The sequence below is a fragment of the Oncorhynchus kisutch genome, linkage group LG26, assembly GCF_002021735.2.
Source record: "Oncorhynchus kisutch isolate 150728-3 linkage group LG26, Okis_V2, whole genome shotgun sequence".
Lineage (NCBI taxonomy): Eukaryota > Metazoa > Chordata > Actinopteri > Salmoniformes > Salmonidae > Oncorhynchus > Oncorhynchus kisutch.
Genome location: NC_034199.2, coordinates 15,930,057 through 15,944,875, shown reverse-complemented (window position 1 = coordinate 15,944,875; position 14,819 = coordinate 15,930,057). Strand labels below are relative to the sequence as shown.

Sequence of the window (14,819 nt, the reverse complement as noted above, 5' to 3'; positions counted from 1 at the left end):
TGGGGCCAGATTTCTGCATTTTGAAAGCTACATTGTTACACTATGTGCGTATTTGCTGTACTCTGTGTGTATGTGTGTGTTTGTGTGGGTTGTGTTTTTCCTGCCGGAGCCTGCACTATTTTACGTGTGTGTGTGTATATGTATGCCTTCTAGAGCAGCATACTCGCTATGAGCTGGGCTACAATGCTGCTTCAGTTGGAGGCAGATGAGCTTGATGTGATTGTGGTAGGCAGCATTGCCTGCAGCAGGGAACTTAGTGAGCAAGATGATTACATGAGCTAAATAGGGAGGGGAGGAGGGATGGATGGGGGGGGGGTGAGACAGAGAGAGACAGAGAGCAAGAGAGAGACAGAATATTTGACTGAATTTATGGAGCTGCATGGGGGAATTCCATTAAGATTTTAATCACCTATTTGTCAGTCAAAATAGAAAATAGATTTTTAAAAAAACAACCTTTTCTCAGTCTCTATTATATGCATGCACTGAGGGGATTTCCTACTGTCGTAACTTGGCTCCAACCTCTCAACCGTAGGACAGTATGCACACAGACAGATGATGGTTTGGGGGGATTGGTTGCCACATGGGTCACACGTATTGATGAAAAGTGAATATTATTGAAGTCGCTCTGGATGAATGTCTGATTAATGACTATATTATTACATTACCATATTAAGACATCAGAGGAGCGGGGGAGGGGGGGCTGATATGTGATGGGAGGGTTTAGGGAGGGGGGTTGGTATATATTTGGGTTGACCCTGCCTTTCCCTGGCCTGTTCTGGGGGTTCACGGTGGGCCTGAATGAGAGGTTGCCCCCTCTGTCGCAGTAGATTAAGGTACACAACACTGACTAGCGCTAACTAGCCCACAACCCCAGCGCCATGACGATGGCTTCATGCTCCACAGCAAGTAGAGAGAGCGTCATTTATGCCATAGCTGAATCTCTCTCTCTCACTCCACCTCTCTCTCTTTACTGCTCTAACTCTCTCTCTCTCGCTCTATTTCTGTGTTTTGATGGCTCCTCATTGGCTCAGAGTGGTGTGTTAATTATGCTCACTCACACGCACAGAGGGGGTTTGTTACTAGGAGCTGTATTAGCCGGGCGGGGAAATTGAGTTAAGTGCTGAAAGTCTGTATCCTCGGTCTTGATTGAAACACACAATTGAATAGCGCTCATTAAAGAGGCAGATTCTTTTTTTTCAGTCTCCTGATTTGATCAAAACAAATAAATGGAGTTAAGGGGCTGAATGATTGACGATAGCCTTTGAAGTATCGGTGCTATTGAGACAAAGGGAGGTAGTTGTAGTGTGTGGTTGAGAGATGAGAATTAGGAGAGTTTGGGATATTTATGGCAGTGCTATTTCTGTTGGTTACTGTTTCACACACACAAAAAAAGCCTTCAAAAGCAATGAATGTTTGGCCACACTTACTGCTGTATGTTGTGAGTTTGTGTTGGTGTGTGTATTGCTGTTTGAGAGTATGTGTTGGTGTGTGTATTGCTGTTTGAGAGTATGTGTTTGTGTGTCGTCTAAATTGGTTGTGGGTGTGTGAGAGCTGTCACTTCTATCCGCTGAGGTGATTTGCCATTTTCAGGGTGGGATTTCTCTTGATCAGTCATCTCTCCCTCGGTGGTTTGTTTGTGTGTGTGTGTCTGTGTGTGTGTGTGTGTGTGCGCACGCGGTGAATTTGTGGCTTAACACAGAATGCTTTGGAAGTGCTCTGAAAGGAACTAGCCTCAGCAAACGTGCAAACCTGAGTGAGAGCTAAAAGAGTTAGCATGACAAAATGGACTCCTAAATCTGCAAGGACATTTGAGTGAATGTGGCCTGAAGGAAAAGTGACACGTCACATCTCTCTCTCGTCCTCTCCATCTCTCACTCTTTTTCTTTCTCTGGGCTAGGTCGAGCAGCAGCCGAACCACTCTCTCATCTTTGGGCATGATGGAGTAATCTTTATTTTCCCCTCTCTCTCTCTCTCTCTCTCTCTCTCTCTCTCTCTCTCTCTCTCTCTCTCTCTCTCTCTCTCTCTCTCTCTCTCTCTCTGCCAAGCTAAGTCTTATCTGCTCTCTGTAAGGCGCTGGTGGTGGAAGAAAATCCATTTGTGAGGGGCATGTATGAGCGAAGTCTATCCTCCCTGACGTTCCTTTAGCACAGGGATTACAGCTAGCAGCTAGCTTTTCCTGCCAAACATCCCAGTTCAGAGTAACGAGGCAGTCAGGTAGCCATGCAGGCCAGTCAGAAATCCCATTCTGTTCATAACCAGTTCATTGCTGCTAGCCTCCAGCCCCTGCCATACTGCCGAGGAAGCCAACTAGGGGGTAGGTTGTGTTCTTTTAGCTCAGAAGGAATGAATATTCACCCAGAGACTGATCAGTTTTGTGTGTTTTTGTATTAATGGTTAAGGTATGGAGTTGGGGAGGATGAGCTGTGCCTATGGGCCACTACTTTAGCAGCCTATGTTGTCACGTTTTTATAGGGGGTAGACTGTGTGTTGTGTGTGTTGGTGGTGCAATGGGGTTGTGTAGGAGTGGCTGAGGAGAGAGGGGGCACCTTGGAGGTATTGGAGGGACAGAAGACCGAGATGTGTTTGTGTCTACACCCCCCCCCCATAACACACACACACACAAGAACGCACAAGGTTTTAAGATGCTTTGCACATAATGTGCTTGTCGTCCCACCACAAAAATCCATAGGTTGGCTTGGGAGAGGGAGAAAGAGCGAGCGAGTGAGAGATAGAAAGGAAAAACACAGTCCTTGAAAACATGCTCTTTGTGTCAGTCCATTTCCATCCCAGGGCAAAATGTTCGTATAAAAGTGATTGAAGTTGAGGAATGTAAAAAAACAAACAGAGCTGAAGAAAGTGTTGGGCAAGCTGAAGAAGTGTTGGGCAGTACAGAGCTGAAGAAAGTGTTGGGCAGTACAGAGCTGAAGAAAGTGTTGGGCAGTACAGAGCTGAAGAAAGTGTTGGGCAGTACAGAGCTGAAGAAAGTGTTGGGCAGTACAGAGCTGAAGAAAGTGTTGGGCAGTACAGAGCTGAAGAAAGTGTTGGGCAGTACAGAGCAGAATTTTTTTCCAACGCTGATTCCGAAGGGATAGCACAGAAGCACCTGCTTTTAAATTCCCTTCCGGTTGATGAAAAGGCTTTGGCGCGAGGAGGTGTGGGTGGGAGAGATGGGGACAGGGGGTGAGGGGCAAGGCGGGTGAGGGTGGTAGGAGGGAGGGAGCAGGCTGTGAGGCGCCTGTCTTCTTGCGGAGGGGAGTGGTGTAGTGAGAGAGAGAGAAGAGAGAGAGAGAGAGAGAGAGAGAGAGAGAGAGAGAGAGAGAGAGAGAGAGAGAGAGAGAGAGAGAGAGAGAGAGAGAGAGAGAGCGAGAGAGAGAGAGAGAGAGAGAGAGAGAGAGAGGAGAGAGAGAGAGAGATGAGGAGAGAGAGAGAGAGAGGAGAGAGAGAGAAGAGAGAGAGGGAGAGAAGAGAGAGAGAGAGAGAGAGGAGAGAGAGAGAGAGAGAGAGAGAGAGGAGAGAGAGAGAGAGAGGAGGAGAAGAGAGAGAGAAGAGAGAGAGAGAAGAGAGCAGCCATAAGGATAGAGGGAGGGAGTTTAGAGAGAGAGGATTCGGGAGGGGGGAACATTGAATGCGGGCCACTGCACGCTGGCAGGAGGCCACCCGCTAAACCCTGGCTGCTCGTTAGCCTCTGTGTTACTGACCTGATAGATCACAAGCCCCCTCTCCCCAACCCCCCCACCCATGCCAAGTGCAGCGCTACCCACTGCCTCTAGGGGCAGCAGAGGGACTGGGAGAGAAAAGGCCCAGGAAGTGAGGGACTGGGAGAGAATAGGCTGAAGCAGGGAGGCTTTGGGAGAGAATAGGCCCAGGCAGGGAGGTCCAGTGTGAAATCAGTATGGAGGTCCATGCCATGGCTATATCCACAGAGCAGCACTCACTGCTTATAGTGTAGCTAGTCACAGTCGACTGATTTCTGCCCATGGGCGTGCAAGGCTACATCTGTATACAGCGTTTTAATGTTATTTCCTAATCTGCTTTTCTGTCTTTAAAAGTCCTCCCAGCATCTGTTTAGGGGCCCATTTTGTTCCTCTATCACATGTGGGAAGTCTTTCGCCTCCCTCATCTCCGCTCTCCGACATCTGCTCACCGCTGCTCGGTGCTCCCCAAAACACCGTGTTTAGTGCACCACTTCTGCGGCTCTTGCCGCTGTTTAAACAGCTTCTCAAACCCTTTAAGCTCTTTTATATTTAAGGGTTACTGAAATATTTAGCACCTCCATCCCATTCCCTCGTTGTTTCACTGCCCTTTTCATCTCGCCTTCAACGGAGAAAAAAAAAGCACACTGACTTTCTGCGATTGTTTATTTCCCCTCTCTTTTATTAATTTCCTCTCTTCTGTTTCTTCTTTCTTTTCTATACCCTTCAGCATGTTTCGGTTAGAGGGGAGTGTTTGAGAGTTTGTATTTGCGGCAGTTGGTTCTTCTAATACCACTGTAGCCTGTCTCCAGAGTGTCGTACGTGTTAATGTCCTGTTAGCCACTGTAGAGTTTCCTGTGTCCCAGCACCTATTGTCCTGTCCCGTTGCCTCCGTCTCTCCCTCTCTCTCTCTCTGTCTCCGTAACTGGCTGTTCCACTGGGCCAGTCAGCTCAGTTAGAAATATTACAAACACAATTAACTCAAGCTAATTGACTTTGGGAGGCGTGGGCTACGTGGAATATTCTGGCAGCCGTTTGTGTGACTGGGGTGGCGAGGGGATGGATTGTGACTTTATTAAAAGAAATCACTCGCTTGTTAGGGGCTTTCAACGTTTCCCTGGCGTCTTTCAAATGTGGCTGTACAGCCCAAGACAGACGTAATGTACATGTCACTGTATGTTATTTGGCTGTTTGCGATGATGTTAGCACAGTGGCTAATGCTAACTCCCCCTCCCCTCTCTCTCTCTCTCTCTCTCTCTCTCTCTCTCAGCAACATCAAATGGCACAATGGAGGGCCTGGAGAACCAGGAAGGAGGGGTGTGCAAGATGAAGTCCATGAAGATAATCATGAAAGTGGGACAAAGTGAGTGTTACTCCTTCATTCAAACGACATTTGTAAGTGTATGTGAGTGCTGGTGGCGTATAGTTATAAACAGATAAACATACCTTGATAGAATTGGTGAAAATTGTATGAGGACTGTATCTCCATAACACACAGTAAGGTTATCTGAGGCATGTGAGGTATTTCATATTCAGCTCAATAGCCTCCATGACACTACGACAGACAAAGAGAGAGAGAGGGGGGGGGGGGGGGGGCCTCCAGGTTTAACCCATCCTTACCCCCAAACCTATCCGTAACCCTAGAAATAGCAATTTGCCCTTTTGGGACGAGAAAAATGTCCCCAGTTGACCAAATGTCCCCAGTTGACATACACACGCATAACACCACATCTGTCCTCTGTGGCGACACCCGCCGCCCGGCACCTGCCGGTAATTAATGACCATGATTATTCATAAATCAGTTGCCTCGCCACCCAATGGGGTAATTTCCTGAGGTTGCCATCCCAACAGCAGCAGCTCACTGAAAATGCTGAAGGTCAGGGAATTAATCAGGAGTGCTGCGTTCATTAAGAGCAGCGCTGTGCGCACACACACACACACACACACACACACACACACACAACACACACAGACACAGACGCCACACACGCACACACAAACACACACACACAGACACAGACACGTCACACGCACAGACACACACACACACACACCACACAAAAACACGCGCAAGCATGCTAACACACACACACAGTGAAAGTCAATCATCCATGTCCATTGTGTCTGATAGTTGTGTTCCTTATCTATGTCTTCCAGATCCCTCTGACCCTATCTCCCCAAAGACTACCCCACCAGATCCCCTCCCAAGCACCCCGACAAGGAGTCATAACAACCAAACGAAGTGCTGGAGAAGAAAGGGTAAGAGTGCTAAGAAGACTTACGAAATTTCATCAGGCATTCAGGTCTACCTTTCTAAGACAGTTTCGGTAAAAGCAGGTTGAGACTGTCTGTGAGCATGTGTGTGAGTGTGTGAGTGTGTGTGTGTGAGCATGGTGTGTGAGTGTGTGTGTGAGTGTGTGTGAGTGAGTGTTGAGTGAGGTGTGTGAGTGNGAGAGAGAGAGAGAGGGAGAGAGAGAGAGGAGAGAGGAGAGAGGAAGAGAGAGAGGGAGTGAGAGGAGGAGGAGAGGATGAGAGGAGAGAAGAGAGAGAGAGAGAGGAGAGAGAGCATAGGATAGAGGGAGGGAGTTTAGAGAGAGAGGATTCGGGGAGGGGGAACATTGAATGCGGGCCACTGCACGCTGGCAGGAGGCCAACCCGCTAAACCCTGGCTGCTCGTTAGCCTCTGTGTTACTGACCTGATAGATCACAAGCCCCTCTCCCAACCCCCCCACCCATGCCAAGTGCAGCGCTACCCACTGCCTCTAGGGGCAGCAGAGGGACTGGGAGAGAAAAGGCCCAGGAAGTGAGGGACTGGGAGAGAATAGGCTGAAGCAGGGAGGCTTTGGGAGAGAATAGGCCCAGGCAGGGAGGTCCAGTGTGAAATCAGTATGGAGGTCCATGCCATGGCTATATCCACAGAGCAGCACTCACTGCTTATAGTGTAGCTAGTCACAGTCGACTGATTCTGCCCATGGGCGTGCAAGGCTACATCTGTATACAGCGTTTTAATGTTATTTCCTAATCTGCTTTTCTGTCTTTAAAAGTCCTCCCAGCATCTGTTTAGGGGCCCATTTTGTTCCTCTATCACATGTGGGAAGTCTTTCGCCTCCCTCATCTCCGCTCTCCGACATCTGCTCACCGCTGCTCGGTGCTCCCCAAAACACCGTGTTTAGTGCACCACTTCTGCGGCTCTTGCCGCTGTTTTAAACAGCTTCTCAAACCCTTTAAGCTCTTTTATATTTAAGGGTTACTGAAATATTTAGCACCTCCATCCCATTCCCTCGGTTGTTTTCACTGCCTTTTCATCTCGCCTTCAACGGAGAAAAAAAAAGCACACTTGACTTTCCTGCGATTGTTTATTTCCCTCTCTTTTATTAATTTCCTCCTGTTTCTTCTTCTTTTCTATACCCTTCAGCAGGTTTCGGTTAGAGGGGAGTGTTTGAGAGTTGTATTTGCGGCAGTTGGTTCTTCTAATACCACTGTAGCCTGTCTCCAGAGTGTCGTACGTGTTAATGTCCTGTTAGCCACTGTAGAGTTTCCTGTGTCCCAGCACCTATTGTTCCTGTCCCGTTGCCTCCGTCTCTCCCTCTCTCTCTCTCTGTCTCCGTAACTGGCTGTTCCACTGGGCCAGTCAGCTCAGTTAGAAATATTACAAACACAATTACTCAAGCTAATTGACTTTGGAGGCGTGGGCTACGTGGAATATTCTGGCAGCAGTTTGTGGTGACTGGGGTGGCGAGGGGATGGATTGTGACTTTATTAAAAAGAAATCACTCGCTTGTTAGGGGCTTTCAACGTTTCCCTGGCGTCTTTCAAATGTGGCTGTACAGCCCAAGACAGACGTAATGTACATGTCACTGTACTGTTATTTGGCTGTTTGCGATGATGTTAGCACAGTGGCTAATGCTAACTCCCCCTCCCCTCTCTCTCTCTCTCTCTCTCTCTCTCTCTCAGCAACATCAAATGGCACAATGGAGGGCCTGGAGAACCAGGAAGGAGGGGTGTGCAAGATGAAGTCCATGAAGATAATCATGAAAGTGGGACAAAGTGAGTGTTACTCCTTCATTCAAACGACATTTGTAAGTGTATGTGAGTGCTGGTGGCGTATAGTTATAAACAGATAAACATACACTCTGATAGAATGTGTGAAAATTGTATGAGGACTGTATCTCCATAACACACAGTAAGGTTATCTGAGGCATTGTGAGGTATTTCATTATTCAGCTCAATAGCCTCCATGACACTTACGACAGACAAAGAGAGAGAGAGGGGGGGGGGGGGGGGGCCTCCAGGTTTAACCCTATCCTTACCCCCAAAACCTATCCTTAACCCTAGAAATAGCATTTGCCCTTTTGGGGACGAGAAAAATGTCCCCAGTTGACCAAATGTCCCCAGTTGACATACACACGCATACACACCACATCTGTCCTCTGTGGCGACACCCGCCGCCCGGCACCTGCCGGTAATTAATGACCATGATTATTCATAAATCAGTTGCCTCGCCACCCAATGGGGTAATTTCCTGAGGTTGCCATCCACAACAGCAGCAGCTCACTGAAAACTGCTGAAGGTCAGGGAATTAATCAGGAGTGCTGCGTTTCATTAAGAGCAGCGCTGTGCGCACACACACACACACACACACACACACACACACACACACACACAGACACAGACGCACACACACGCACACACAAACACACACACACAGACACAGACACGCACACGCACAGACACACACACACACACACACACAAAAACACGCGCAAGCATGCTACACACACACACAGTGAAAGTCAATCATCCATGTCCATTGTGTCTGATAGTTGTGTTCCTTATCTATGTCTTCCAGATCCCTCTGACCCTATCTCACCCAAAGACTACCCCACCAGATACCCTCCCAAGCACCCCGACAAGGAGTCATACAAACCAAACGAAGTGCTGGAGAAGAAAGGTAAGAGTGCTAAGAAAGACTTACGAAATCATCAGGCATTCAGGTCTACCTTTCTAAGACAGTTTCGGTAAAAGCAGGTTGAGACTGTCTGTGAGCATGTGTGTGAGTGTGTGAGTGTGTGTGTGTGAGCATGTGTGTGAGTGTGTGTGTGAGTGTGTGTGAGTGAGTGTGAGTGAGTGTGTGTGAGTGTGTGAGTGTGTGTGTGTCTGTGAGCATGTGTGTGAGTGTGTGTTTGAGTGTGAGTGAGTGTGTGTGAGTGAGTGTGTGAGTGTGTGTCTGTGAGCATATGTGTGAGTGTGTGAGCATGTGTGTGTGAGTGTGAGTGTGGGTAAGCGTAGGAAGTATAGGTCAGCAATTTTTCTCCTGGTAATTGAAAGTTGCCTATAAAACTGATAGGCATCTCTGCTGGGCTCCCAAACTTACAGTATCTCCATCCCCGCCCCACTTCCTGTCCGCAAAGTGACATTTTCAGGAAAATGATCCAATCGCCATCCAACATATTACCGGCCTCGGAGCACAGACTCACGCTTGTTCTCCTCACACACACGCACGCACACACCGACCGCTCTTATCTCTCCTATTAAATAGCAGTTCAAATCTCCAAAGAAAACCAGACCCGCAATTTCCCCAATGAACTTTATTTTGAGGGGGGAAAAAAATCAGTCGAGGAGTGAAAACAAGCTGACCTATATAAACGCTGCTGCGGTGGAGGCGTAGAGACGCTCGCTGCCCTGTTACCGAGGGCGCGGCTCCTTTAGCCCCACCTTTCTGTGTTCACACCCAAATCCCTCTGACAACCGGCGCACAAATCTGCCAGCGCGCCACTAAATCCGCGTTGGCACCCCAATCTGCAGACCTCAGCATCTTCTCCCCTCCCTTTTCACCTCATCCCTCCTCCCCGGCTCGGAACAGGAGCATATGGGCGTCAGTGGTTTGAGAAAAGTGTCTGAGGCAGCATAATCCCCTTGTAAAACAACGGAAGGGTACCTGCGTTGGGCCCACTGCCATCCACCATAGCTCCAGCACTAGCCCTCAGGGGATTGGAGGCAGACAGGGAGACACAGTAATCCTGCTTCCCAGGCCCCTATCCTAGGGGGGAAGTGAACCGACCTGTCCTTGAGTCCTGGATGTATACAATAATCGTTGTTATTAATAGAGATGACACAGCTTTCTTGGGTTTTAATACTATATAATACTATCAACTTCCTTGTGGACTTAGTCGTAAGTAGAAAAGGAATGTCTCTACATTCATTTTGACCATGTTTTTCATTGACATGCTACTGCATTGAAAACCCACTTCAGCCATTTTGTGCTATGTGGGACTGTGCTGTGCCGTAGCTCCAAGGCCGTAGTGACCACCAGCTGTGTTTGAATAGACCACAGATCGAATGTGACCTTAAGGGGAGAGCTGTGTGAAAGGAGCCCTTACTCTCTGGTCATTGTGCTCTGTCCCCCTGCCTTTCACCTTCACTCTGACATAATGAAGATGGAGGGGGAGAGGGAGGGAGAGAGAGAGAATGGAAAGATAAAACTGGAAGGAGACCCCTAATCCTTCTACGACCCCACCCTCACTTTCTCCATTCTCCCTCCCTCCATGCCACTCTCAATCTGTATGACCTGACACTCTGTTTTAGAAAGGATTTCACTCACTCTGTTTCTCTTTTCTCCCTTCTTCTCCTCTCAGGTCCGTCGTACAGGGAGGGCGAGGGCGACCAAGGGACGGGCGGGAAATCCTCAAGTGTCATCGGCTCCGAAGTGGCCCTGTTTGCCGGCATCGCCTCGGGCAGCGTTATCTTCATCATCATCATCATCATGCTGGTCGTGCTGCTGCTCAAGTACCGGCGGCGACACCGCAAGCACTCGCCACAGCACGCCACCGCGCTGTCCCTCAGCACACTGGCCACGCCCAAACGGGGCGGCAGCGGCAACAACAACGGCTCGGAGCCCAGTGACATCATCATCCCGCTCAGGACTGCAGACAGCGTCTTCTGCCCGCACTACGAGAAAGTCAGCGGGGACTACGGTCACCCGGTGTACATTGTTCAGGAGATGCCCCCCCAGAGCCCTGCCAACATCTACTACAAGGTCTGAGCTCAGCTCCACCCCCCTTCCCCCCAGGCACCGCCCCCCCCCAGAACGCTCTATCTCTCCTTCCTTCCCCACATCTCTGTTGTTTTTCTTGTTGAACTTTACTATTCCTGTTATTATTCTTCGTTGTTGGGATTCATTGGAGAACTTACAGAGTAAAGCTGCTGCTGCTCTCTGGGGCTTTTTGGGGATCCCTCCTCTCCGCTCCTCTCCTCTAACAGTAGCTCTCTGTTTCTTTGCGCACTACGACTGACGCTGGGGGATCCGAGCGCGTGTGTTTGTGTGTGGACGGACGGACGGAGAGACAGAAAGACGCACCCACGCGTTTGTTTTGAAATAGGATGGACAGATGGAGAGAAAAAGAGGAGAAGGGGGAGGAGTCGATATCCTACCCTGGTTTTCTCCCTGAGAGAGACTATTGCTGGGGAAGAGACAAAGGAGGGAGAATGAGAGGGATGGCAGAGAGATTAGAAGAGGAAAAGGAAGGAAGGGCCCGACCATGAACTCATGTCAGTCAGTCCCTCTCCTCATTGGCCAGAGACACTTTGTGGATTAAATGACGGAAGAGGGAGAAAAAAACAAGGGGGATTTGGAAATATCCACTCTGGGACTTTCCTGACTGACACAAGGACATCACCCACTCACCCTACCACCCACCCACCCACTCACCCACTCTCACTCATTGTGAACTGTTCAGGTCCTCGTACTAGTTACAGCCCACTTTTCCCTCATTGTCTGAAGACACCTTTTACTTTCTAGCGTCAAGATTCATTAAAGTTGTTACTTGAAAAAAAAAGGTTTGTAAAAGAACATGATTCCTTTTCGTAGTGTCATATTGTTGGTTCATTTCTGGTTTTCATTGCTGGTATTGTTGAACTTGCAGATATATATATTTTTTGTGATGTGGTATTGTCGCAGCTCATGTCGTGATGGTGTATGTGGTGTATGCACACACACACACACACACACACACACACACACACACACACACACACACACACACACACACACACACACACACACACACACACACACACACACACACACACACACACACACACACACACACACACACACACACACACACACACATCCTGCAACCCAGGACTGGGAGAGCAGAGAGCAGGACTTAAAGAGGGAGAAGAAGATGAGGGGTTTTACGTGAGCTCCACCCCGTCAGGATATAGGGTGCCCATTATACCCCCTCTGTGGGGTCAGGGCTAGCCAGGTGGCTTCTGGGAAGGGTGTGGGAGCTAAGCGAACAATAGAGCAGCACTTTTAACCCCCCTGATATCCCTCCACCCAGGCAGTCAGTCACAGAGAGGGAGAGAGTGGCAGTGGTAGTGTGAGTGAGAGAGAGAGAGAGAGAGAGAGAGAGAGAGAGAGAGAGAGAGAGAGAGAGAGAGAGACTGTATCCCTTCAGTAAAGGGATCACAGTAGCGAGGGCTGGCTTGAATTTTCCACACATAGGACTTTACAACATGAAGAGGTGTTAATTAAACTGGAAGTACAGGCAATCAGATATCCCAGCCTGCTTACTGCTGCAGTTTCCGAGACATTGAAGAAAGGTAAAGATAAGAGAGTCCCAGGTCTAGTTGAGTTTAACCCAGCCGCTGGCTAAAACAGCTCTAGGTACTGTATTGTCTGCTCCCAGGGGCAGCAAGGGCCCCGGAGGCCCCCAAATGGCCCAAACAGGTGGACTGGTGCTCTCATTCTCAACTTTTAAAAAGCACAGGGACATCAAAGCGCATTGTCACTGTTTTTCAAGCATCATCTTTAGCATTTCCTTATTGTGAGTTTTTGATTATTATCATTTTTTGTAACAAAATAGGTGTACATTTTAAAGGAGGACATTTGAAAACACAAAAAAGGAAGGCAAAAAAACATCTGAAAAAAAAGCAGAATCTATTTATGATAGACACAGAGCACAGGTGTTGTCAGAAAGGCGGTAATGAGAAGTTAACGTTAATATATTATGGTATAAAAGTGCACATTATGCAAGCTAGGGTTTTGATGACTTGATAACTATTTCACCCATAATGTCCCACCTTTTCATCAACTCCCACCCAAATGGCTGCCTTTTTTTCCAGATATTCAGGGCTAGGGCCTGGGAAGGGGACAGGGAGGGCAGCCTGGACGCATGTCACGAAGGGGAGAGGAGGTTGTTGGACCCAAAATAGCATAACCGGGTGCACGAGGCTGACCAGCAGTATATCCCACACTCCACTGTAGCATCTCCCAAAGGACCATGGGAAGATTCCCACGATTACCCTGTGCCCCCCCCTTCCCCCTCACTACCACGTGGTAGTGTTTTCTCTGTGTGTGAGAGTGAGTGTGTGTGTGTGTGTACCTCTTCTTGAGCAAGTCCAGTGAGACAGCTATTTGCCTGTTTATTCACATACGTGAAAACACTGACTGCTGAAAATGAGAACTAGATTGTGACTTAGACCACACCCCAAACATGTATCTGCTCACTACCAACATTCTCATTAGTTCATTAAGAAAATCAAATTTCACCGAAAAAGCCAAGCCTTGTATGATACAAGGTTTGAGCCTCTAAGAGGCTACAAAATCTGCAATATGCAATTTTTCTTTATTTTTTTAAGAATTGAGAGAAACCTACACCTATGGAAAGTGTTCTTAAACCACTGAGAGATGTAACAACAAACAAAACAAAACAAAACTAGCAAAGTACGTCACACGAGCCTGCTGTTAGGTTTTCATTTGTAGTATTATTTGAAACTTTTTTTGTGTTTTTTTTACTGTGTGCCGTAGTTCCAAGGTAAACTGTGAAAAAAGAAACATTTTCAAAATGAAATGCACCTGGACAGTTATTTAAGAAATAGCGAAAAACACTAGGAATCACAAACAAATTGCTGTTTAGTTGCTGTCTGTCTGCGGCAGAATATGACAATCTTATTAGTTTCTTTGAATCTGATGTCCTTATCCTAGCTAACGTACAACTGATATCCTCCTAACATTACTAGGGTAGATTTTCTGTCTTGTTTATATGGATGAAATATCGCGGCAATGTTGAGAGAATGTTAGTAACCTGGCTAGGAAAAGTACTTCAGGCTACTGTAAAATGCCTTGCTCGTATTGGTCAGCCCTTGGTCACCTGACTCAGTAATTTTGCACCGTTCTTCTGTAGGTAAGAAACTGTAAATACATTAATGTTTGTATTGTATATGGATCCTGGGTTGTTACGATAGCCTTATTCACCTTTTTAGGAAAGTAAATGAACAAAAAAATGAAAAAACAGAATACACTTCAGTAAAACAGAGCGTACTACTTTTTTTGGTAAATAGCTTGTGTAAATATTGACAAGAACCCAATAAAACATTTTTTTTTATAAACTCTTAAAGTAAGATGTTTTGTATAAAATTTCAATTTTTTGCTATGTATTTTAGCTAGCGCTCGTTGGAAAGCCCCGTGTCCTCCCACTCCCTCCCCTTTTGCACTGTTTCCATGGAAATTTGGTTTTAAAAAAAATTGAGAAAAAGTTGCCAAACCGACTGCTGCATATTCGTGCCATAAGTGTGTACCATAAATATTTATTGAATTCGTTTTTTTTCTTCTGTTTTTGATTTGATTTCTGTCCAGTTTTTAAGTAACACAGTATTATGATTGCGTTGTTCATTTGTCTCCCTGGTTTCTTTAGTCTGTTTTGATAGGTTTCCAGGTGGCTGTATCTGTAGCCCCTCCCCTTGCAGTTTGAGATGGCCAGACCGTTGAAATGGTTAAACATTCAAAAACAGAAAGAAATGAAAGTGAGGAAAAATGACACACATTCCACCAGTCTGTTACGAACTGAAAATGTTTTTCAATAAAATGTTTTTCCTATGGACATGCCGTCTGTCTGTATTTATGTCTGAAATAGATGGAGTTTATGAACATGTGGATCTCTACAGGACATCACACTATGCAAGACTTGTGGTTACAATATGGTCTGTCAATGTTAATATAAGCATTGAGACAATTACATATTCGTGTGTAGTTGCTAGGAAAAAAGTTATGTGTTTCTCTATGTTGTGTGTCTGCAAATGTATTTTCATTGTCTGAGTATGTTTATGTCCAGGCCAATATTT

The 14,819-nt window shown here is 47.1% G+C and overlaps 1 protein-coding gene across 1 annotated transcript in view; it reads left to right on the top strand.

Annotated features, from left to right (window-relative positions):
* Positions 1–14,578, top strand: part of efnb2a (ephrin-B2a) — a 28,525-nt gene extending 13,947 nt beyond the window's left edge. The window contains exons 3-5 of the mRNA XM_020461648.2: positions 4,963–5,055; positions 8,542–8,643; positions 10,328–14,578. Of these exons, the coding sequence (XP_020317237.1) occupies positions 4,963–5,055; positions 8,542–8,643; positions 10,328–10,734 (602 nt within the window). The 3' untranslated portion in view covers positions 10,735–14,578. The remainder of the gene's footprint in view (positions 1–4,962; positions 5,056–8,541; positions 8,644–10,327) is intronic.
* Positions 14,579–14,819: the final 241 nt, after the last annotated feature.